Here is a 26,911-nt window from a genome sequence, read left to right as displayed (position 1 = left end):
CACATGATAATATATGGCTTTTTGAGTGGTATGATTTAGAAATCCACCACTAGTCTGTCAGTTTGTCACACTTTGGTGGCTTGCGTGTTGCTGTGATGCTGGAGGCTATGCCACCAGTATCTCAAATACCAGAAGGGTCACCCATAGTGGACAGGTTTCAGCAGAGCTTCCAGACTAAGACAGACTGGGAAGAAGGACCTGGTGATCTACTTCTGAAAAAAATTAGGCCACTGAAAAGCTGATGAATAGCAGCAGAACATTGTCTGATATAGTACAGTAAGGTGAGCCCCTCAGGTTGGAAGGCACACAAAAGACGACTGGGGAAAAGCTGCCTCTTCAAAGTAGAGTTGGCCCAAATGACGTGGATGGAGTCAAGCTTTCAGGACCTTCATTTACTGATGTGGCATGACTCAAAATGAAAAGAAACACCTGCAATCATCCATTAATAATCAGAACATGGAATTATTAAGTATGAATCTAGAAAATTCGGAAGTTGTCAAAAATGAAATAGAATGCATAAAGATCAATATCTTAGGTTTTGGTAAGCTGAAATGGGCAGGTACCAACCATTAAGAATCAGACAATCATATGGTCTACTATGTTGGGAATGACACCTTGAAAAGGAGTGGCATCCCACGCGTTGCCACAAGAACATCTCAAGACTATCCTGAAGTACAATGCTGTCAGTGATAGGATAATATTCATACCCCTACAAGAAAGATCAGTGAATACAACTACTATTTGCATTTATACACCAAACACTGACGCCAAAGATGAATTGAAGATTTTTACCAACTTCTGCAGTATGACATTGGTCAAACATGTAAGCAAGATGCGTTGATAATTACTGGTGATTAGAATGTGAAAGTTGGAGACAAAGAAGAAGGATCAGTAGATGAAAAATATGACCTTGGTGACGGAAACGACGTCCGAGATCAGATGACGGAATTTTGCAAGACCAACAAATTCTTCATTGCAAATACCTTTTTTCAACAAAATAAACTGTGACTATACACACAGACCTCACCAGATAGAATACACAGGAATCGAATCAACTACATCTGTGGAAAGAGACAATGAAGAAGCTCAATATCATCAGTCAGAACAAGGCCAGGAGCCGACTGCAGAATAGACCACCAGATGCTCATATGCAGGTCCAAGTTGAAGCTGAAGAAAATTAAAACAAGCTCATGAGATGCCAAAGTATGACCCTGAGTATATCCCACATGAATTTAGAGACCACCTCAAGAATAGATACAACACACTGAACACTAATGACCAAAGACCAGATGAGCTGTGGGATGAAATCAGGGACCTCATACATGAACAAAGCAAAAGGTCATTAAAAAGACAGGAAAGAAACATCAAAATGGATGTCAGGAGAGACTCTGAAACTTGCTCTTGAGTGTAGAGCAGCCAAAGTGGATGGAAGACATGACGAAATAAAAGAGCTGAACAGAAGATTTCAAAGAGTGGCTCTAGAAGACAAAATGAAGTATTATAACGAAATGTGCAAATATCTGGGGTTAGAAAGTCAAAAGAGAAAAACACGCTCAGAATTTCTCAAGCTGAAAAAACTGAAGAAAATATTCAATATTCAAATATTGAATGATGCAGAAAGCATCAAAAGAACATAGAAGGTAAACAGAGTCACTGTACCAAAACTTGGGCAACATTCAACCATTTCAGGAGGTAGCATATGATCAAGAACCGATGGTACTGAACGAAGAAATCTAAGCTGCACTGAAGCCACTGGTGAAAAATAAGGCTCCAGGAATTGACAGACTACCAACTGAGATGTTTCAACAAATGGATGCAGTGCTGGAGGTGCTCACTCAGCTACGCCAAGAAATTCGGAAGACAGCTTCCTGGCCAACCAACTGGAAGAGATCCACATTTGTGCCCATTCCAAAGAAAGGTGGTCCAACAGAATGTGTAATTTATCTAAGAATCTCATTAATATCACACACAAGTAAAATTTTAATGAAGATAACTGAAAAATGGTTGCAGCAGTACGTTGACAAGGAACTGCCAGAAATTCAAGCCAGATTCAGAAGATGACGTGGAACCAGGTATATCACTGCTGATGTCAGATGGCTCTTGGCTGAAAGCAAAGAATACTAGAAAGATGTTTACCTGTGTTTTATTGACTATGCAAAGGTATTTGACTGTGTGGATCATAACAAATTATGGATAACACTGGAAGAATGGGAATTCCAGAACACTTAATTGTGCTCATGCAGAAGCTGTACACAGACCAAGAGGCAATCGTTCTAACAGAACAAGAGAATAGATACTGTGTAGTTTAAAGTCAGGGAACATGTGTCTCAGCGTTGTATCCTTTCATCATACTTACTCAATCTGTACGCTAAGAAAATAATCTGAGAAGCTGGACTATACAAAGAAGAACATGGCATCAGAACTGGAGGAAGACTCAATTAACAACCTGTGATATACAGATGACACAAACTTGTTTGCTGGAAGGGAAGAGGTCTTGAAGCACTTACTGATGAAGATCAAAGACCACAGCCTTCAGTATGGATTACTCCTCAACATAAAGAAAACAAAAATCCTCACAACTGGACCAATAAGCAACATCATGATAAACGAAGAAAATATTGAAGTTGTCAAGGACTTCATTTTACTTGGATCCACAATCAACGTCAATTGAAGCAACAGTCAAGAAATTAAAGGACATATTGCATTGAGAAAATGTACTACAAAAGGCCTCTTTAAAGTGTTAAAAATCAAAGATGTCACTTTGACAACTTAGGTGCACCAGACCCAAGCCATAGTGTTTTCAATCGCCTCACATGCATGCGAAAGCTGGACAATGAATAAGGAAGACCAAAGAAGAATTGATGCTTTGAATTATGGTGTTGGCAAAGAATATTGAATATATCATGAACAGCCAGAAGGATAAACAAATCTCTTGGAAGAAGTACAAACAGAATGCCCCTTAGAAGTGAAACGGTGAGATTTCATCTCAGTTACTTTGGATGTGTTATCTGGAAGCACCAGTCTCTGGAGAAGGATATCATGTTTGGTAAAGTAGAGGGTCAGCAAAAAAAGAGGAAGAGCCTCAACTAGATAGACTGATACAGTGACTGCAACAATGGGCTCAAACATAGTAATGACTGTGAGGATGGCGCAGGACTGGGCAGTGTTTCATTATGTTCTACATAGGGTTACTATGAGTCAGAACCAGCTTGAGGGCACCTAACGTCAAGAACAACAATTTGGAAATACTGATCAAAATTAAATATATACAAACCCTTAACAGAACACCTTTAGTAACTGACCGTACAGATATATTTGCACAATTGTGTAAACATATATATTTATATGTCCTAGAATGTTTACTGCTTATAGATTTTATTAGCAAAAAACTGGAGATAAATGGTACTCCCAAACAATATAATACTAAAAAAAAAAAAAAAAGAATGTTGTAGGTCTGTAAACTTTTACCTAACGCACAATAAAAAAATTTTATGAAAATGATTTTCTAAAAAGAATAAAAAATGAGTTACAGCTCTGTATATTAATACGCAAAGATGCTCAAGACATTTAGTGAGCCCCCCCAAAAAAAAAAAGATCTGGGTGGCGCAAATGGTTAATGTGCTTGGCTACTTACGGAAAGGTCGGAGGTTTGAGTCAACCCAGAGGTGCCTCGAAAGAAAGGCCTGACAATCTCCTTCCAAAAAGTCAGCCATTGAACTCCTATGGAAAGTAAGCCATTACAGAAGAAGAACAAAGTTGGAGGCCTCATACTACCTGATCTTAGAACCTACTATACAGCCATGGTACTCAGAACAGCCTGGTACTGATACAGCCACAGACACACAGACCGATGGAACAGAATTGAGAACCCAGACGTAAACCCATCCACCCATGGGCAGCTGGTATTTGACAAAGGGCTGAAGTCCATTAAATGGGGAAAAGACAGTCTCTTTAATAAACAGTGCTGGCACAACTGGATGTCTATTTGTAAAAAAATGAAACAGGGTCCATATCTCATGCCATACACAAAAACTAACTCAAAATGGATCAAAGACCGAAATATAAAACCTAAAACAATAAAGGTCATGGAAGAAAAAACAGTGAGAATGCTAGAGGCATGGCACATGCCACAAATACAATACAAACCATAACAATGCACAAATACCAGAAGATAAACTTGATAACTGGGAGCTCCTAAAAATTAAACACTTATGCTCGTCCAAAGGCTTCACCGAAAGGGTAAAAGGAGAACCTACAAACTGCGAAGAATTGTTTGGCTTTAATACATCCATCTAGAGTCTGATCTCTTAAATCTATAGAATACTTCAAAACCTCAACAACAAAAAGGCAAACAATCCAATCAAAAAATGGACAAAGGATATGAACAGACATTTCACCAAAGAAGACATTCAGGTGACACTTGAAGAAACGCTCGCAATCATTAGCCATTCCAAAACCAAACCCATTGCCACTGATTCCTACTCATAGCAACCCTATAGTACAGGGTAGAACTGCTCCATAGGGTTTCCAAGGAGAGGCTGGTGAGCTCAAACTGCCGACTTTCGGTCAGCAGCCAAGCTCTTAACCACTGTACCACCAGGGCTCCATTAAAGAAAATCAAATCTATAATGAGATACCATTCACCGCAACAATACTGGCATTAATCAAAAAAACAAAAAATAATAAACGTTGGAGAGGTTGCGGCAAGATTGGAACTCTTATGCACTATTGATGGGAATGTAAAATGGTACAACTACTATGGAAAATGATATGGTGCCTCCTTAAAAAGCTAGAAACATCATAGGATCCAGCAATCCCACTACTAAGCATATATCCTAGAGAAATAAGAGCTGTCACAGGAATAGACATATGCACACCCACGTTCATTGCGGCATCATTCACAATAGCAAAAAGAAGGAAAACAACCTAAGTGCCCAACAACAGATGAATGGATAAACAAAGTATGGTACACACACACAACGGAATGCTGCACAATGACAAAGAACAACGATGAATCCACAAACATCTCACAACATGGATGAATCTGGAGGGCATTACGCTGAGTGAAATAAGTCAATCACGAAAGGACAAATATTGTATGAGACCACTATTATAAAAACTCAAGAAAAGGTTTAACTACGCACAGAAAAAAAAAACAATCTTTGACAGTTACGAGGGAGGAGAGGGTTGGGGAAGGGAAATGACTAAATAGATAGTAGACGAGTGTCAACTTCAGTGACGGGAATGACAACACGCAATACGGGAAAGTCAGCATGATTTGACCATGGTAAAGTCATACAGCTTCCTAAACATATCCAAATACCTTGAGGGACCAAGTTACTGGGGTGAGGGCTGGGGACCATGGTCTCGGGAGATATCTAGGTCAACTAGCATAACATAGTTCATAAAGAAAATGTTCTACATCCTACTTTGGTGAGTAGTAGCTGGGGTCTTAAAAGCTTGAAACCTGCCATCTAAGATACATCTATTGGCCCCATCCCATTCAGGGCAAAAGAGAATGAAGAAAACCAAAGACACAAGGAAAATATTAGCCCATAGGGCTAAAGGACCACATGAACCACAGCTCCCACCACCATGAGCCGAGAAGAGCGAGATGGTGTCAGGCTACCACCACCGATCACTCTGACAGGGATGACAATAGAGGGTCCCAGGCAGAACAGGAGAAAAATGTAGAACAGGATTCAAAATCACAAAAAAGACCAGACTTATTGGTCTGACAGAAACTGGAAGAAGCTTCAAGACTATGGCCCCTAGACACCCTGCTAACTTAGAACTGAAGCCCACTTTTCAGACAAAGATTAGACAGACCTATAAAACAAACAATAACAAGTAAGGAATGTGCTCCCTAGTTCAATCAAATATATGAGATCAAGTGGGCAACTCCTGCCCAAAAGCAAGACAAGAAGTCAGGAAGAGACAGGAAAACTGTACGAACAAACACAGGGAACCTGGGGTAGAAAGGGGGAGAGTGCTGTCACATTCGGGGATTGCAAGCAATGTCATAAAACAATTTGTGTATAAAATTTTGAATGAGAAACTAATTTGCACTATAAACTTTTACCTAAAGCACAATAAAATTAAAATAAGAAAAGAAAACCCTACAGAGCACAGTTCTATTCTGACACACATGAGGTTATCATGAGTCAGGATCACCTGGACAGCAACTTGTTTTTTTGATTTGGTATGCCCATAATATATGGCCATATGTGCACAGAAAACACCAGGAAGGCACATAAGGCACTTTTTAACTGTTTATCTCTCAAGTGTACAGCTAGCAGGGAACAAGGGGAGAAACTTCTATTTTTCTCTTTGCACCCTCTACATTTTTTCATACTGCAATTTTGTTACTTGTGGTAAACAGGTAAATTTGCCAACCTCGTTCAGATAACTTCACCGAAAACATTGTGGAAAACTAACATGGCAAAATCTGTCTTTTCTACATACATACATACATACATACATACCCGATGCCCTTGAGACAATTCCGACTCATAGAGACCCTATGGGACAGAGTAGAACTGCCCCACAGGGTTTCCAAGGAGCACCTGGTGGATTCGAACTGCTGACCTTTCAGTTAGCAGCCGTAGCTCTTAACCACTATACCACCAGGGTTTCCCTGTCATTTCTAGGCCAGCGTATATGCACAGCCTTAGGTGCTCAATCCCAGTCTCTTTGCTCTGCCAACATTACCTTTGGTAGGATACTTAGATAAGCGGACTCGCTGGAAGCTTTCAGAAAGGCAGAAGAAGGTAGTGGGGAGGTCTTCGTGAGGTCAGTGAACTGTTCATCGTTTCTGATGCTCCTTGGGGAGAGGAAGCTGGCAGTGCCCTGGCTGGGGCTCCCGAAGCCAGCCAAGTCCCCATCATGGAGCGACCCCTTCCGGTGGCACCTGTATCTCATGTCAGGGATCGTCAGGGCTTCTTCAAATACAGACTCCTCATCAGAGAGCTGCAGCTTCTCAAGCTCCTTATTGATCTTCTGCACATGGGCCACAGTGGTGCCTGTGCCTACGCGGCTGTCAGGCTTGGTGTACTCAGCACAGAGACTGAGAATTGTCTCCAGACGCTGTCGCTCCTGGAACACAAGACAGCAGAGGGAGGTCAGCGGGCCTCTGGGAATGGAGAAACTCCACGTAAATAGACCCAGAGGCGGGGCCATCAGCAACTTCACTCTACAGAGACACCACAGACACTCAGCTGGTGATGACCTTCCATCATCTTTAAGGGATGAAGTAAGGATCCGAATGAAACAAAAGTTCACAATGCCTGATTCCACTCCACAGCTCAATTAAAGCCATCCCCTTAACTCCTGTTCCCCAGTTTGGCCCTAGCACACACCAGCACTCAGTAAGCCTTTTCTTAATTTATCAATTCTCCAGACACGTCAAGGTTCATTTTTTCTTACCTCCGTTTTCTGTCCATCCCCCTTCCCACCCTTCAACTATCTACCTTCAACAATACGTAGTTCTTTCATTGCTGTAGACTTAACATTTGCACTGAAAATTCTTTTTCCACAGAAGTTTTATTATGCTGTTATTGGACACACAAAAGGCAAAATGCTACGTAAGCATCTTTTGATTTAAAAGGCATATCTACGTGTTTGACTTCAATATTTTCAAGGCTATTTATGCCTGGTCATCAAAAAAAGGTCTTTTCCACTAATCTCTCCCAGGAATGAGTAAAATTAGAAAACGATAGGCGGGTTGCTCTAAAAAAGAACATTACATATCATATCCAAATGGAAAGACATCAATATATTTGAATTCTAAGAACGTTAAACCTTTGATTCATTTAACTGGACAATAAATAGACTGTTCATTTTTTCGAAAAATCAATATACAGAGAGCACTGATGTCTATAATGGTACCACTAACCACATTTCAGCAGGCTCCACATTTAAAAACATGTAGAGATTGGTGATTTTTAACTTTAAGTAAATACATGTTTGCCAACAGCAGAAAACAGAATTTACAAAATGCTTACCCTAGGCCTAGACAGTATTGTTAGGGGTTAGGGAACCTAATCATTTTCACCCTTCACAGTCATTCCAATGCCAACCTGAAAACATCTGTTGTGATGACATCGACCACAAAAACAGAATTCAAAAGCCGTCTACAGAAAAACATTTTCCAAACTGTTTACCGGTTTCAAAATTGAAAAAAGTTCAGCAGCCCTGGGCAGCTGTTTTCAATTCCTGATTGGAGCTAATTTGTAAAGACAGAATTCAGAAGGCAGTTATAGCTCATTAGCTGAATTAGTATTGAACAGAAAAGTAAAATAGGAACAGACCAGCATGGTTTCCTGATTTCCCCTAAATACATTAATTTAATGAAAAGGTAGATGCTATTTAAGGTCCATCTGACTTACATCTGCCCTCTAAAGTAAACCCCCCAACCCCCAGAAAGCAGCAACTTGATCAAAAGGGCTATGAAACGGTTCCGAAAAGCCCCACCTCCCTTTCACTGCTTGACCATCTTCTGGACTCCATCTGCAGCTCTCTCCTCAGCTCTGTCCGCAGGGCCTCTCCCCACGGCCGGCACTCACACCTGCACACCCTCATCCCACGCTCCTCTGCATCCCGTCCATCCAGGAGCCCCAGGGCTTACTTATCCCTGCAGCTGCCACCAGCTGCCAAGCCCCACCCACCTCGGCTTTATGGGGCGGGGGGCGGGGGGGGGGAAGCAGTCACTACCTTATTTTAAACTTCTGCTATAATCCAGAAATGTCTATGCGAGAATACATATGCAGTAGACAATCTGCAGGGGCACACGTGAAGAGGGGTCAGGACTAAGATATCTTATTTTACCCCCTTGCAATGGCATCTGTACTACAGGCCAGTCTCCAAAGACAGGGTCCCTTTCTGCACTTTAAGTTAATTCATTTGAAGCATCTGAGCTCAGTTTTTACTGATATTTATAGTTCATAGCATATATACAGGAGGATCCCTCGTGGCCCAGTGGTTAAAGCAACCGTCTGCCAACCAAAAGGCTAGCGGTTTGAACCCACCAGCTGCTCCATGGGAGAAAGTTGTGGCAGTCTGCTCCCATTAAGATTTACAGCCTTGGAAACCCTATGGGGCAGTTCTACTCTGTCCTATAGGGTCGCTACGAGTTGGAATCGACTCGACGGCAGTGGGTCTGGTTTTCTGGTGGGAATGCATATACATACATTAGGCTTGATGTTGACTACACTTGGGATTACCTGAAAGTTGTCGGTTGTCACTTATAATGACTACACTGAACAGTGCAGGCATCAAAAGCAGGAAAGCACTGAACACACAGCAAAATGCTTCCCACATCTCCTTCCCAAAATAGTTCCTGTGGCTGCCAGTGCTATTGCTTAATTCCAGAGAGAATAAATGATCCCAGCCCTAAGATGAATGCTATTTCAGAAGCGAGAAGCAGGATTCAAAGGCTTGTGCACAGGAAGTCTGGTCTACTGGTATGTGCTTCTCCCTATTCTTATCACCCCATTCATGGCCAATCTGTCCAGGCTTGAATCGCACAAAAAAGCAACATGACTGCCCACGAGTCGCAACAAAATCCAGGCACGCCGAGACACACTTTTCCCCATAAAAGCACCTCAAAGAAAAATAAACTGATGACGAGAAGTGCGTCAGAAGAAAGTCTGCAAAGCATTTCAGAGAGCACTCAAAGAGAAGCCTTTTAAGGAAAACTCTGAACAAAAATTATCCTCATAAGATAATTCTCTCTTCAACACTCCTCATTCTGGAGTCTTGTTCTGTCCCATTCATCCCACCAGTTCCTCCACCTTCCACGACCTCTAAACAGGGTGACCTGCAGACCAGGATTCTTGAGAATCCAATCCAGGACAGCCAATGTTGAGTCACTTCTGACTCATGGCAGCCCGATGTGTTTCAGAGTAGAACTGTGCCCTACGGTTTTCAACGGCTGAGTTTTCAGAAGTAGATCACCAGATTTGTTTTTTTCCCGAGGTGCCTCTGGGTGGATCTGAACTGCCAACTGTTAAGCTGTCTGTGCCACCCAGGGACTCTTTAAGGAGGGCTCTATTAATAACTATGCTGGAACATTGAGGGCAAACTGGAATTGGCCCTGACCAACTGAAGTGTACAGTTGCCTACCTAAAGCTCAATTTTCTTTGAAGCGTCACCTGGCAATAGGCTGGGTCAGGAGGCTGCCCTCTTTAAAAGCTTTCTCTGAGATCTCCAAATCCTACCCACCTTTCCAAAGCAGCAACCGACTGTTCATTCTGTTGAACGGCCATGATTACAGAACCCAAATATTGATAACCCAAAACATTGGCAATAGAGGTTCAGAAAGTAGGTCACTTTTAATCCAACTATTTTAAGTACCTTATTATCTTTTACTCCCTCCCTGTTTTCCCTTTCCTCTGTCTCCACACTCCACATAGATCAAAGGAAGCTCTGAAGGAAAGGTTGTTAGATGCTGTCCAGGTGACCTGCAACTCATAACCTCAGAGTATACCTGCCCCATAGCGTTGCCTAGGCTGTAATCTTTACAGGAGCAGACCACCTGGTCTTTTTCCTGAATAGCTGCCTGAGGGGTTTGTTTTGGTTAGCCGCCGAGCACTTAACCAGTGTGCCACCAGAGCTCCTTTGAAAGGAAATACAAGATCTTTAAAATACAACTGTAGAGAATGCTGTGTGCAACTGTTTTCCCTATTGGTTAAACAAAAGTCAGCCATGGTTTGGATGGATGTTTTTTGGTTTCTGGAGCTTACTTCCTTTTTCAGAGAAATGTATCTGGCAGTGCCCGCTGCAGCTTCCCAGTCCTCATCAGGGACCCCATTCATCCTGAACCCACGCGGTCCCCTTGCAACCAACGCCAGCCAATCTAGGCCACAGGACTGTAAATATAACTGCATGTGTAAATAAACTAGACAGAAGGCCAACTGCCCAATACTTAAGTACGCGTGAATTCTTTAAGTCTTTTTGCCATAATTAACTACGTTTGGTCACTTATTACATAAAACAAAAGGGTTAACCTTTAATGGTTAGAAATGGTTTAGTTAAAAGTAGATTTTTTTCCTTTTAAGAGAACCTTTTTAAGAGGACTGATAAGTATGGCTCTACTTCTAGGAACCCTAGGGATTCATTGTCTCCATAACCTCCAGTCTGAAGAAGATTTAAGTTACTATATGCCATTCAGCGGTAGGGTTCCCACCTTCCTCGTGGGGGACTTGCATATTATTCTGGCCACTGTACCTCAAAAGCAGCTACTGCCCCTCTGTCAGTGGAGGCTTGCGTGTTATACAATGATGCCGAACAGGTTTCAGCAGGGCTTTCAGACTAAGACAGACTAGGAAGAATGGCCTGGCGACCCACTTCCAAAAAATCAGGTAAGGAAAACCGTATGGATCACAAGAGTCTGATCTCACTGTGGGTGGGTGAGCCATGAGTTGGGGGCTGACTCCACAGCACCTAACCGCAAAAACAACATCCGCCAAGTACCGCGCTGGGGATACAAAGGTGAAAAAAGACATCATTTCTACCCTCAAATCTTAAACAGGAAGCACAGAGAAGTAATCAAGTACAGGAAAAGTGATAATAGAGGTTTGTAGAAAACCTACGGATTCGCATACGGAGAAGTAATACATAAAATTAGAGATAAGCAAAATCTGAGTTGAGTCCTCATGGATAAACATGAGTTTCTCTGTTGGACAAGTGGGGTTCAAAGGGTATTTCTGTAAAGGAACGACATAAGCCAAGGCCGAGAGCCATGGTAGCTCAGAGATCAGCAACTACGTGGCCAGAGGGATGGGGCCCTTTGGAGAAGACAGGTGAGGTACACGCATAGCACACACAGAAATGGGCCAGCTTTCTTCCTCTTCATATCAGGACTCAAGGGATCCCAACAGCCCCAAAGAAACTTTCGGAATAAATTCAAAATATGCATGAGCCAGAGTCAGGGACCCTGGTCTACAAGAAGGCGGCAGGCTGAGATGGGTTGAGGGTGGAAACAAGGAGCAGAATTTCCAGGATTGCACAAATTGTGATGTCTCAAATAGGCAAGAAGATGAGGAGCAAAAATAGAAGAAACGGTTAAGTCTTTTATGTGATGCAGCAATGGTCAAGCACTTGGCTGCTGCCCAAAAGGTCAGTTGTTCGAACCCATTAGCTCCTTTAGAGGGAGTAAAGACCTGGTGATTTTTTGTAAATATCACAGCCTAGGAAACCGTGTGGGGCAGTTCTACTTTGTCATACAGGGTGCTATGAGTCAGACTGAATTCCACGCACAAAACAGCATTTCTTTTTAGAGATAAATCCCTTGGGATAGGGATTCAGGCTACTCTGACTAGTTCTCCTTTCTGGGAACAGGACAGACTGCACTTTTCTGCCCCAGTCCCAACTTAGAAATGGTCATCAGGCTTGCATCGGCCATTGGAAGCTGAGAAGCAATGTGTGAACAGTCTGTGATTCATCACGTGCATTCTTGCCATGACAAAGTGACGCTGCAGATGTTGTTGGCTCCATCATTCTGGGTCCCGAGAGAGGAAACATGGGGCAGAGGCCTCAGTCAATCCGCACTGGCCATACAGGAGGAGGGAGAAACATAGACTTGTGTAAGCCTCTGAGATAATGTTTTTTCCCTTTTTACCACAGAAGCCCATGTGACTGATAAAAAAAAAAAAGACAAAAAAAGCAGTTGCTGTCTACTTGGTTCTGACTCATGGCAACCCCATGCATGTCACAGTATAACTGCGCTCCACAGTGTTTTCGTGGTTATGACCTTTTGGAAGCAGATTGCCAGGACTTTCTTCCTCTGGGTAGGTTCAAACTCCCAACCTTTTGGTTAGTAGCCAAACATGCTTAATCGTTTGTGCCACCCAGGGACCTATTTATGACTAAGAAACCCTGTTTAATTTCAGGCACATGACTGGCCCAAAACTTGGAGATGAGGACTCAGGGGTCGTACTAAAGGAAGCTCAGCTACTTACTCAGACATTGCCTTGTTGCTGTTGTTGTTGTTAGGTGCCGTTGAGCCAGTTCCGACTCACAGCGACCCTATGCGCAACAGAACAAAACACTGCTCGGTCCTGAGCATCCTTATAATCGTTGTTATGCTTGAGCTCATTGTTGCAGCCACTGTGTCAACCCACCTCGTTGAGGGTCTTCCTCTTTTCTGCTGACCCTGTACTCTGCCAAGCATGATGTCCTTCTCCAGGGACTGATCCCTCCTGACAACATGTCCAAAGTGTGTAAGACGCAGTCTCGCCATCCTTACCTCTAAGGAGCATTCTGGCCGTACTCTTCTAAGACAGATTTGTTCGTTCTTTTGGCAGTCCATGGTATATTCAATATTCTTCGCCAACACCACAATTCAAAGGCATCAATTCTTCAGTCCTCCTTATTCATTGTCCAGCTTTCACATGCATACGATGTGATTGAAAATACCATGGCTTCGGTCAGGCACACCTTAGTCTTCAAAGTGACATCTTTGCTCTTCAACAATTAGAAGAGGCCCTTTGCAGCAGATTTACCCAGTGCAATGCATTTTTTCATTTCTTAACTGCTGCTTTCACGGCTGTTGATTGTGGATCCAAGTAAAATGAAATCCTTGACAACTTCAATCTTTTCTCCGTTTATCATGATGTTGCTCATTGGTCCACTTGTGAAGATTTTTGTTTTCTTTACATTGAGGTGTAATCCATACTGAAGGCTGTGGTCTTTGATCTTCATTAGTAAGTGCTTTAAGTCCTCTTCACTTTCAGCAAGCAAGGTTGTGTCATCTGCATAACGCAGGTTGTTAATGAGTCTTCCTCCAATCCTAACGCCCCGTTTTTCTTCTTATAGTTCAGCTTCTCGGATTATTTGCTCAGCATACAGATTGAATTGGTATGGTGAAAGAATACAACCCTGACATACACCTTTCCTTACTTTAAGCCAATCAGTATCCCCTTGTTCTGTCCGAACAACCACCTCTTGATCTATGTAAAGGCTCCTCATGAAGACAATTAAGTGTTCTGGAATTCCCATTCTTGGCAATGTTATCCATAGTTTGTTATGATCCACACAGTCGAATGCCTTTGCATAGTCAATAAAACACAGGTAAACATCCTTCCGGTATTCTCTGCTTTCAGCCAGGATCCATATGATATCCCTGGTTCCATGTCCTCTTCTGAAACCGGCCTGAATTTCTGTCAGTCTCCTGTTGATACACTGCTGCAGCCGTTTTTTAATGATCTTCAGCAAAATTTTGCTTATGTATGATATTGTTTTATAATTTCCACATTCAGTTGGATCACCTTTCTTGGGAATAGGCATAAGTATGGATCTCTTCCAGTCAGTTGGCCAGGAAGCTGTCTTCCATATTTCTTGGCATAGACGAGTGAGCACCTCCAGCGCTCCATCTGTTTGTTGAAACATCTCAATTCATATTCCATCAATTCCTGGAGCCTTGTTTTTTACCAATGCCCTCAGAGCAGCTTGGACTTCTTCCTTCAGTACCATCGGTTCCTGATCATTTGCCACCTCTTGAAATGGTTGAACATCGACTAATTCTTTTTAGTACAATGACTCTGTGTATTCCTTCCATCTTCTTTTGATGCTTCCGGCATCATTTAATATTTTCCCCATAGAATCCTTCACTATTGCAACTCGAAGCTTCAATTTTTTCTTCAGTTCTTTCAGCTGGAGAAATGCCAAGCATGTTCTTCCCTTTTGGTTTTCCATCTCCAGCTCTTTGCACATGTCATAATACTTTACTTTGTCTTCTCGAGCTGCCTTTTGAAATCTTCTGTTCAGTTCTTTTACTTCATCAATTCTTCCTTTTGCTTTAGCGGCTCAACATTAGAGAGCAAGTTTCAGAGTCTCCTCTGACATCCATCTTGGTCTTTTCATTCTTTCCTGTCTTTTCAATGACCTCTTGCTTTCTTCATGGATGATGTCCTTTATGTCATTCCACAACTCATCTGGTCTTCGGTCACTAGTGTTCAATGCATCAAACCTATTCTTCAGATGGTCTCTAAATTCAGGTGGGATATAGTCAAGGTCATATTTTGGCTCTCGTGGACCTGTTCTGATTTTCTTCAGTTTCAGCTTGAACTTGCATATGAGCAATTGATGGTCTGTTCCACAGTCAGCCCCTGGACTTGTTCTGACTGATATTGAGCTTTTCCATTGTCTCTTTCCACATGTGTAGTCAGTTTGATTTCTGTGTGTTCCACCTGACGAGGTCCATGTATATTGTTGCCGTTCGTGTTGGTCAAAAAAGGTATTTGCAATGAAGAAGTCATTGGTCTTGCAGAATTCTATCATTCGATCTCTGGCATTGTTTCTATCACCAAGGCCACATTTTCCAACTACTGATCCTTCTTTGTTTCCAACTTTCGCATTCCAATCGGCAGTAATTATCAGTGCATCTTGATTGCATGTTCGATCAATTTCAGACTGCAGCAGCTGATAAAAATTTTCTATTTCTTCATCTTTGGCCCTAGTGGTTGGTGTGTAAATTTGAATAATAGTCATATTAACTGGTCTTCCTTGTAGGCGTATGGATACTATCCTACCACCGATAGCGTTGTACTTCAGGATACATCTTGAAACGTTCGTTTTGACGATGAATGCAACACCATTCCTCTTCGAGTTATCATTCCCAGCATAGTAGACTACATGATTTTCTGATTCAAAATGGCCAATACCAGTACATTTCAGCTCACTAATGCCTAGAATATCGATGTCTATGTGTCCCATTTCATTTTTGACGATTTCCAATTTTCCTAGATTTATACTTTGTACATTCCAGGTTCCAGTTATTAATGGATGGTTGCAGCTGTTTCTTCTCATTTTGAGTCATTCCACATCAGCAAATGAAGGTTCCAAAAGCTTTACTCCTCCATGTCATTAAGATCGACTCTACTTTGAGGAGGCAGCTCTTCCCCAGTCATCTTTTGAGTGCCTTCCAACCTGGGGGGGCTCATCTTCCAACACTATATCAGACAATGTTCCACTGCTATTCATAAGGTTTTCACTGGCTAATGCTTTTCAGAAATAGACTGCCGGGTCCTTCTTCCTAGTCTGTCTTAGTCTGGAAGCTCAGCTGAAACCTGTCCTCCATGGGTGACCCTGCTGGTATCTGAATACTGGTGGCATAGCTTCCAGCATCACAGCAACACGCAAGCCCCCACAGTACGACAAACTGACAGACACGTGGGGGAGGCATTGCCTTAGCACTGTTTTTATCAGCTTAGAATAAATGACTTGATTAAAAATGTATATATGTAAATAAAGGTTTTTTGTCGTTCTTCACAGAAGCCAAAATAAACCCATTGCTACTAGAGTAGATTCCAACTCATCACAACCCTATAGGACAGAGTAGTACTGCCCCATAGGGTTTCCAAGGAGTAGCTGGTGGATTTGAACTACCAACCTTTTAGTTAGCAGCCTGAGGTCTTAACCAGTGCACGAACAGGGCTTAGTTTCTGTGTCAGAATATTCTATTTCATTGACTGGCTAGGAAGTCTGCCTTCAAGCCTCTGGTCTAATAAAGCACTAAGTGACCACTGACCATTACACTACCTCACAAAGACTTTTCACCATTTCTTCTGTTTTTGCTCCTGACCTTCCCACCTAATTGAAACATCACAATTTGTGCAATTCTGGAAATTCTGCTTCCTTGTGGTCAGCTCCAACCCATCTCAGTCTGCTGCCTTCTCGTAGACCAGGGTCCCTGACTCCTCCTGATGCACCCTTTGAATGTATTCCAAAAGTTTCTTGGGGGCTGTTGGGATCCCTTGAGTCCTGATAATGGATAAGAAAGCTGGCCCATTAGGCCTGACAAAAGAAAACGTAACGGCGTTGTGTGACTGTATCTGTGCTGGAAGAAAATGTAAGCTACCAGGGAAGTTGGTTACTCATGATGTGACAGGCACTAACTGACCTACAGGCATTTGTTACGCACAGATTACCGCAGGATTTTGTATTATACATGCCTGCTCTCCCTCCATAGGCATGGATAACCATGGACAAAGGGAAAGGAAGACAAATACAAACAACCAGAAGGACATTTAATACTCAGCAATTTGTAATACCGCTCCTCAAATACGCTCCCCAAACTTTCCTCCTCTGTCTTTATCTACCTGATCCTCCTGCCTTCAATGTAGCATAACGGCTAAGAGCATGCACCTGAGCCAAATTCCGTGGGTTTAAATCCTGATTCTGTTGCTACTCGTGTGGTTTGGGGCAAGTCATTTAGCTTCTCTATGCCTCTGTTTCATCTTTAAAGTGGGGGATTACTAATCAACTCAACGGCAATGGGTTTTCTACTTTATAGGGTTGTTGTAAGGTTATTACATAGTGAGAGCATTTAGAACAGTGCCCAGGACTAGACTGAATAGTATACTGAGTTGAATAGTGTTCCCCCAAAATTCATGTCCACCAGGAACCTCAGAATGTGACCTTATTTGGAAATATGGTCTTTGCGGATATAATCAGTTAAGATCATCTTGGATTTGGGTGGACCTAATCCAATAACAGAGCCCTGGTGGCGAAGTGGTTAAGAGCTCAGGCTGCTAACCAAAAGGTTGGCAGTTCAAATCTACCAGCCACTCCTTGGAAACCCTATGGAGCAGTTCTACTCTGTCCTACAGGTTGCTATGAGTTGGAATCGACTCAGTGGCAACAGTTTTTTTTAAATCCAATAACTGGTGTCCTTACAAGAGAAGAAAACAGACAGAGCACACAAGGAGAACACTGTGTGACAGTGGAGACAGGAAACTGGATTGATGAGTCTACAAGCCAAGGAACCCAAGGACTGCAAAGCAACCACCAGAAGCCAGAAGAGGCTAGGAAGGATCCACCCCTAGAGACTTCAGAGACAGCACAGCCCTGCCAACAGTTTGATTTCAGACTTCTAGTGTCCGGAACCAAGAGAATAAATGTCTTTTGTTTTCAGGTACCCATTTTGTGGTACTTTGCTACGGCAGTCTTAAGAAGCTCATACACGCAGGAAACACAATCTAAGCACTAGCTCAGTGATTCAAGGACAGTCCCTCAGCTTTTCAAGGAGGAGTCCTCTGCCCGCACCCTGCGTCCACAGTCCCTTTTTGGCTTGGTTCTATCAATCGCTCCTCTCCTACACCCTTACTTTTCCCTAATGATGCCTTCCCTTCTGTCTGAAAATGTACTAAAATCCTCGAAAATAAACTATAAATTATCTTTATCCAGTTATCTAGTAGGTGTACAATTCTACTTCCCTGCTTTCCTCATGCCCACAAACCCACTCACCCCCAACCTCAAGGGAGTTACTAAGGCTGGACACTTCACTCCCCACTCATTCCTGGCCCCAGTAACCCAGGCGGTGTACTCCAGGCTTTATGCAGCCTGGGTACAGGGGATCAGAAGGCAGGCGGAAGGAGCACCTCTCACTTCTCCAGGAAAATGAGGCGCAAAACAACCAGAAATAGGAGAAGGGCTTTCAAATAAAGATGTTTCAGTTGAAACAAAATATCTTGATGCTGTCAGGCCTTTTGATGAAGGAAGCTTAGTACCTCTTTGTCATCTTACAGTTTAATGCTTAGTGAGGTAAGCTGCTTCTCTCTCACACAGACCAGAATCTGTGTCTCAGTTTGATTATGTGGAAAGAACATAGCTGTGGATTTGGGGTTCTGGTACTTACCAGACCTCTAACACAGTACTTATTTATCAAGTTCAGCCTCTACTACCTGGTCTGTAAGACAGGGATAAGATTGGTACCTACCTTAGGATTCTTTTATATTGATGCCCCAAGCCAAGCGCACTGCCATCGAGTCAATTCTGACTCATAGTGACCCTATAGGACAGAGTAGAACTGCCCCATAGAGTTTCCACGAAGCACCTGGTGGATTCGAACTGCTGACCTTTTGGTTAGCAGGCATAGCACTTAACCACTACGCCACCAGGGTTTCCTTTGATAGAACATTTTATATACTATATAATGTACATAAAGAGCCCTGGCAGTGCAATGGTTAAGTACTTGGCTGCTATCTGAAAGGGGGCCAGTTCAAACCCACCCAGCAGCTCCTTGGAAGAAGGACCCAGCAATCTGCTCCCATAAAGATTACAGCCTGGGACACCCATGGGGCAGGCCTATTCTGTCCTGTTGGGTCACTTTGAGTGGGAACAGACTTGACAGCACCCAACAACATATAATATACTATGTGCTATATATAAAGTCTAAGCATGGTGTCTGTCACATAGTAGGTACTCAGTGTTTGTTAACCATGATTCGAGATGGTTTCCACCAAAAATCTGAAGAGAAATGATCCTGTGGGCCTGTGGGCCTTGGGAACCCATCTCCAATGCTGGTGAACAAGCAAAACTGAACCCAACTTTTTCAGGAAAAGGAAGTAAGGGAAAAATACACTATGCAGCCAAATGTCTCCCTAAAAAGTCCACAGATCTGTGGAGTTCCTTTGCTGATGTGGAAGGAGAGAGAATTACTTACTGCCCAGAATTTTCTGCTCCAGTGATGGATCACATGCCTGAGCCCTTGGCAACAAAGCTCTGCCCAGTCACCACAGACATCCAGGAGGAAGGAATCTTTCCAATTTCTCACTGTATCCTTACCAACACAGAACAATGTGCAGTCCTGTCGTGGATTGAATTATGTCCCCGCAAAAACACGTGTATCAACTTGGTTAGGCCATGATTCCCAGTATTGTGTGGTGGTCCTCCATTTTGTGATTGTAATTTTATGTTGAGAGGATTAGGGTGGGCTTGTAACACCACCCTTACCCAGGTCAGATCCTTGATCCAATGTAAAGGGAGTTTCTCTGGGGTGTGGCCTGCATCACCTCTTATCTCTCAAGAAATAAAAAGGAAAGAGAAGCGAGCTGAGAGTGGGGAACCTCATACCACCAAGAAAGCTGCACCAGGAGCAGAGCACATCCTTTGGACCTGGGGTCCCTGCGCCTGAGAAGGTCCTCGACCAGGGGAAGATTGAGGACCAGGACCTTCCTCCAGAGCCAACAGAGAGAGAAAGCCTTGCCCTGGAGCTGACGCCCTGAATTTGGGCTTATAACCTACTAGACTGTGAGAATATAAATTTCTATTTGTGATATTTGTGGTATTTCTGTTGTGGCAGCACTAGATGACCAAGACAAACCCCTACAACACAGTAAGTCCAATGGCACACTTCTAAAAAGAACTATCTTCCTAAAACAGCATTCTGCCCTCCTGTGCACACACTTCACCCTGGACATGAAACCCAGGTTTCTCCTTCACATTCCCCCTGGCTCTACCTTAAACCTCAGAGGTCCTGTCCCTGTGCTTCTGAGTGCATGCATCAACCAAACACTTTAAGGGTTTGTCGTGTCCTGCCTTTGCTCACACTCAGACAGAAACGGTGCTTTCAGCCTTATCTCATGAATCAGTTCACCACTCCTGACCATTTTTTCTTTAATCATTATTACTCACCTGTGTACCAACATCTTCCTCAAACCCACTCGCCTCTACTACTATTCTAGTTGTGTCCCTATTTTAGAAGGTATTTATACTTAAAAACTATATACATATGAATATACAAAACATAAAACATTATAACAATATATTTAATTATTAATACTTTTAGTATATTTAATAATATATAACATATAGCTATCAAACAAAAAAAAACCAAACCCAATGCCGTCGAGTCGATTCCGATTCATAGAGATCCTATAGGACACAGTAGAGTTTCCAAGGAGCGCCTGGTGATATAGATAATATATATAACGTATATATGGTATAAACATTTATGTCTATAAGGAGCCCTGGTGGTGCAATGGTTAAGTGCTTGGCTGCTAACGGAAAGGTCTGTGGTTTGAACCAACCAGCAACTCTGTGGGAGAAAAGACCTGCTCCCAGAAAAGATTACAGCCTAGGAAAGCCTATGGGACAGTTCTACTCAGTCACAGGGGGTCCCTATGAGTCGAATAGACTCAACAGTACACAACAGACATGTACACACACACACACACACACACACACACGCTGAGGTAACGTTTATTTTTATCTTCACTTACAGCAAACGTGTCCTAAAGTAGTATCACTTGATTTATTTAACCCTGTTAACTTTTCACCCAAGAATGTTTTCCTGACTTACTTTTTCCACCTCTAGTTACTACTTGCATTTTTTAAGGCAGACTCAAGTTAATTTCTGACCACAATTAGCGTCTAACTAGACGGCACTGGGTTTTTTTTTTTAGTGTGTTCTGTACTTTACAACTTTCCTTGATGCCTTTTTTGTATCATTTTACAATTTAAAATCACCTAGCAGACAGACATACAGGTTATGAAAAGTTTTACTTTTATAAAATGTTAGGGTAAGAGGTCAACTACTGTTAAAATATTAAAAGATATACTTTGAAAGAAGATGACCATTATGTAAGACTGCAGGCCCTTACTGCCTCAGCTCAGGCAGCTAAAGGGGGAAAATGTATTTCTCCCTATACACTGAAAAATGCTAGCTATGAAAAAAAGGAAATCCATGTGATCAATATGATTACAATTTCCACCGAGAGGCTAAGAAAACATGCCGATGTTTTTACTCTTCCATTTTTTTTTTTATGGACAGTGTTTCAGAAGAAAATCTATCAGGTGCTGGAGTCCCCTTTGTTAGGGAAATCAGGCTTTAGCTCTAGGCCATTAAAAACCCACCACAAAAGTCCCCTAGTGCTGTCATTTGTTGACATCTTCACCTTAACTTAACCAAGCCCAATGGGATCTTTTGTTTATTTCCCCTGAAGGACCATAGTCTATAAAAGACAAATTTATTAAAATACTTTCACAATTTTATATAATATTTTATCTTGTTTAATTAAAACCATGCATGAGAGGTATCAAGATTTGTAACTAAATTTTCACATTTGAAAATCCATCCTAAAGAAAAAATGAGGGATTATTTTTTTTAATGCATTTAGCAGATGAGTAAAAAAAGGAAGTCTTTGTGTAAAAAAAAAAAAAAAAAAGACAGTGTACTATCACATAGCAACTCAAAGTATTGTAATACTACTAAACTATTTACAAGAGATATATTAAGTAGGTAATTTTTTTTTTTTAAAGCATAGTTTTGCATATACAACAAAGGCAAAATTAACAATGGCCTGACTTCTTTCTATATTTGAGATGTCAGGGAAGTAACTAAATTTTCCTTTTTCACAAGATGACTTTTAAACTGTAATCTCTGCCTGACATAATTTGGGCCTCGGTCTTTGTGATCTGATGGAAAAGATGACCTTCCAGATTTCCAGCTGCTATTCCATAATCAGAATAAAAGAATAATGAACATTTGAGAAACTTGTTCTTTTTAATTTTGTTGAGTATTTTCTTAAAATTATATCTTTTCTCAAAACATAAGTCATAATTCCAGACCGGGGTGCATGGTCTGGTCTTAACAATTTTGAGTGTGAAACGTCAATTTTTTTAAACCCAAAGTTTTCAACATAACACAGAAGGATCTCCCCCACAGTCAGACCTCACCAGGGCAAAGTTCCTGCTGTTGTGAACTTGAAAAAAATTAATGTCACCACCCTGACAGGGAACACAACAGAGATTCCCTGACGGGGCCGGAGAAGAATGTGGAGCAGAGCTCAAATTCACATAAAAAGACCAGACTTAATGGTCTGATTCCGACTGGAGGAACCCCCAAAGCCATGCCCCCCAGACGTTCTGCTAACTAAAACCATTCCCAAAGCCCACTCTTTAGAAAGAGATCAGATGGACTATAAAACATAAAATAATACTCGTGAAGAGTGTGCTTCTTAGCTCAATCAGATACACAAGACCAAATAAGCAGCACCTGTCCGGAGGCAGGAAGCGAAGGCAGGAAGGAACAGGAGCCGGTTGAATGGACATAGGAAACCCAGGGGGGAAAGGGGGAGTGTGCTGCCACATTATAGGGATTGCAACTTAGGTCACACAACAATATGTATATAAGTTTTTGTATAAGAAATTAACTTCAGCTGTAAACTTTCACCCAAAGCACAATAAAAAAAAAAAAAATTAATCTCAAGCACTTCCACTTCTGGAAAGATGGAGTAGACATACTTTTTCGTATTCCTCCCACTAAGTACAACTAAACACTCCTGCAAAGAACTATGGACTCAAGGGAAAAAAACAGTGGTGAGTTCCCCGGGCTTTCTTTTAGCCTCATATATCCCGGACTTGGAGCTGAAGAAGCCAGCAACCCTGAAATGTAAAAGAAAGAACATACCAAAAAAAAAAGTCCCAACAATAGACTCCACTCTCTATCCAAAAGGCCAAGAAAGTGGCAGTTTCCTAAGTCAATCACTGAACTGCTCTACTCTGCCCTAACAGCACAGAAAACACTGTGGTCCCATCTCTACTGTCGACTACAAAGGCTCACAGGAGAGCCTAGACATCCATCCTCAGCAGACTATAACAAGGAGTTTCAACCCCTGCTACCCACCACACACACCAGGGTGGTGCCGGAGAAGGCTGAGTAGTGAGGGGGGTTTTCATTCCCCCTGGGAAGTAACTGAGTGGGGGTTGGATACAAGATAAAAGTACAAAAGTCAGTTGTATTTCCATAAATTACTAATGAGCATATGGACACTGAAATAAAAAAATATAACACCACTTATAATCACTAAAAGAAAAAATGAAATTCTTAGGTGTAAACCTAACAAAACTTGCATAGGACTTATAGGACTTATGCTGAAAACTACACAAGGCAATGAAAGAAACCAAAGAAGATCTAAAAAAGAAATGGAGAGATATACTATGTCCATGGACTGGAACAGTCAACATCATAAAGATGTCAGTTCTCCCCAAGTTGATATGCAAATTTAACACAATTCCTTTCAAAACTGCAGCAAGATTTTTTTGAAGATACAGACAAGGTTATTCTAAAATTTATAAAATTTGTTCTAGAATAGCTAAACCAATTTTGAAAAAAAAAGTAGGAGGAATCAATTTCAAGATTTATTATATAGCTACAATAATCAAGAAATTGTGGTATTGGTGGAAAGATAAACACGTATGTTAAGAAGACAAAATAGATAATCCAAAAACATTGTTGATGTTGTCTGCCATTGATTCGAGCCCCTAAAAAAATCCTATTAGAAAATGCGTGAAAGATCCAAATACACATTTTATCAAAAAGGATATATACCCATCTGGAGCAAATAAGAATAAAGAACACCAAAGACACAAGGTAAATGTGAGCTCAAGAGACAGAAAGGGCCCCATAAACCAGAGACTACATCAGCCTGAGAGCAGAAGAAGTAGATGGTGCCCAGCTCCAACCAATGACTACCCTGAAAGGGAACACAACAGAGAATTCCTGATGGAGCAGAAGAACAGTGGGATGCAGACCTCAAATTCTCGTAAAATGATCACACTTAATGGTCTGACTGAGACTAGAAGGACCGCAAAGGTCATGGTCCCTGGACTCTCTGTTAGCCCCAGACTGGAACCATTCCTGAAGCCAACTCTTCAGACAGGGACTAGACTGGACTATAAGACAGAAAATGATACTGGTGAGGAGTGAGCTTCTAGGCTGAAGTAGACACATGAGACTATGTGGACAGCTCCTGTCTGGAGGGGAGATGAGAAGGCAGAGGGAGGGGGACAGAAGCTGGCTGAATGGTCACGGGGAATACAGGGTGGAGAGAAGGACTGTTCTGTCTCATTAGGGGGAGAGCAGCCAGGAGTACACAGCAAGGTGTGTATAAGTTTTTGTATGATGGACTGAGTGGATTTGTAAACTTTCACTTAAAGCACAATAAATAAAATAATTAGTTAATTTAAAAAAGGATATACAGATGGATGGTAAATAAGCACATTAAAAGATGTTCAGCATCATTAAACCAAAAAAAAAAACCCAAACCCGTTGTTGTGGAGTCCATTCCGATCCATAGCAACCCTAATGGATACAGTATAACTGCCCCACAGAGTTTCCAAGGAGCGCCTGGTGGATTCAAACTGCTGTCCTTTCAGTTAGCAGCCGTAGCTCTTAACCACTACGCCACCAGGGTTTCCTCAGCATGATTAGTCATCAGGAAAATCCAAATTAAAATCATAATGATTATCGCTACACACCTACCAGAATGGCTAAAATATAAAAAAGCGACAACACCAAATGCTGTAGAGCATGTGGACGAAAGGGATCAATCACACCCTGCTGGTGGAAAGCAGTCTGGCAGTTTTTAAAAAGCTAAACATGGAACTACCATACAACTCAGCACTTACATTCCCAGGCTTTTATCTCAGACAGAGAAAAAAAAAAAACTTGTATTTATAGAGAAACCTGTACATGGATGTTCATATCAGTTTTATGTATAAAAGCTAAAAACTGGGAAAAACCCACGTCATTCAACAAGTGAAAGGTTAAACGAACTACGGTATATCCATACCACAGAACGCTACTGAGCAACAAACAGTAAGGAACTATTAAAACATGCAACAACCTGGATGAATCTCCAGAGAAATATGTTGGGTGTAAAAAACTAGTCCCAAAGGCTACATACCATGGGACTCCATTTATATGACATTTCTTTAAACGACAAAATTATAGAAATGGAGAACAGATTAATGGTTGCCAAGGGTTAACAAGGGGTGGGGTAAGAGAGAAATGGGTATGGCTATAAAAGGGCAACATGAGGTATCTTTGTGGTACCCGTATCTTAACTGTATCAATTAATTGTATCTTGACTGTATCCTGACTGTGATATTGTACTTTGACTTTGCAAGAAATTACCACTGGGGCAACCTGGGTAAAGGGTGTGTGGGAGCTCTCTGTATTTTTTCTGATAATGGCATGTAAAACTACAACTATCTAAAAATAAAAATTTTAACAAAAAAACTGCCTTCTATCTGGACTTTCTGGAGCCATTAAGGCTGGATAAACCCCTGAAACTGCTGCCCTAAAATAATCATTAAACCTTAAACCAAAAATATCCCCTGAAGTCGTCTTTAACCCAAACAATAGTTTAGCCTAATTAGAAAAGAAAGTCTGCTTTGAGCATAGTGCTCTCTTAAAGAACTGTCTGTATGGGATCAAACTGACAACAGAAACTCTGACGATTAGAGAGGAAACTCATGGGGCAATGAGTTTATGTTAACGTGGAAGCAACAGTTCAGAAAAGGAGGGTAAGAATAGTTGCATAACCCGAATGTAATCAATACCATTGAACTGTACATGTGGAAATTGTTGAATTGTGTATATTCTCAACGACGATGAAATAAGTTATTTAAAAAAATAGGTTATTTAAAAAATAACTTTAAAAGTGAATTCTAATAGTATTTAACCTGCTCATTGAGATGTCTGAATTAAAGTCTTCCATTAAAAAGTGATCTGTGTTTCTACTTGTCTTAAATTTTTTTTTTTTTTTAGAAAAATTAATCTCAAACTTTAAAATATCTTCTATAGCAAATATTCTCATCAACTTTTCTAGAAATGGGGAAGAAAAATTGACATAACTCTCCAGCACTGGAGTCCTGGTGGTGCAGTGATTAAGAGCTCAGCTGCTAACCAAAAGGTCAGCAGTTCGAATCCACCAGCTGCTCCTTGGAAACCTTATCGGGCAGTTCTGCTCTGTCCTCTAGGGCAGCTATGACTCAGAATTGACTCGATGGCAACGGGTTATCCAGCACAGCCACTAAACCTATTACTTGATGAGAAATTAAAAAGCAGAGTAGCTCAATAAATAGTCTGTTTTTAGGTATACTAAGTATTTTGACAACAAATAATGGGTACCATTTTTCCTATGAAATATCAATAGTTTTTTTTCATCGTCCCGCTCCAATGCACCTGTTAACATCAATATACTATACGGTCAACTTCCATCTCTGCCGTACGTTTTTTCTATAAACTTAATTTATAAGATTTATTTAATACTTCATTACAAATGTTTCTGTACTGATTTATCATTTTAAAGAAGAATGAACCTTCTGTAACTGACATGGTGGC

The 26,911-nt window shown here is 41.5% G+C and overlaps 1 protein-coding gene across 7 annotated transcripts in view; it reads right to left on the bottom strand.

Annotated features, from left to right (window-relative positions):
* PHLDB2 (pleckstrin homology like domain family B member 2) overlaps nucleotides 1-26,911 on the bottom strand; it is a 333,831-nt gene that overhangs the window by 98,166 nt on the left and 208,754 nt on the right. For 6 of the 7 annotated variants that reach the window (XM_064289130.1, XM_064287433.1, XM_023551839.2 and 3 more), the window contains one exon: nucleotides 6,712-7,095. In XM_064289130.1, the coding sequence (XP_064145200.1) occupies nucleotides 6,712-7,095 (384 nt within the window). Of the gene's footprint in view, nucleotides 1-6,711; nucleotides 7,096-8,472; nucleotides 8,610-26,911 lie in introns of those variants that run through there. The other variant, XM_010592973.3, reaches the window with a different exon arrangement.

This window comes from Loxodonta africana, chromosome 1 (assembly GCF_030014295.1).
Source record: "Loxodonta africana isolate mLoxAfr1 chromosome 1, mLoxAfr1.hap2, whole genome shotgun sequence".
Classification (NCBI taxonomy): Eukaryota; Metazoa; Chordata; class Mammalia; order Proboscidea; family Elephantidae; genus Loxodonta; species Loxodonta africana.
Note: the sequence above shows the minus strand (reverse complement) of the source record. Positions and strands in the feature narration are given on the sequence as shown.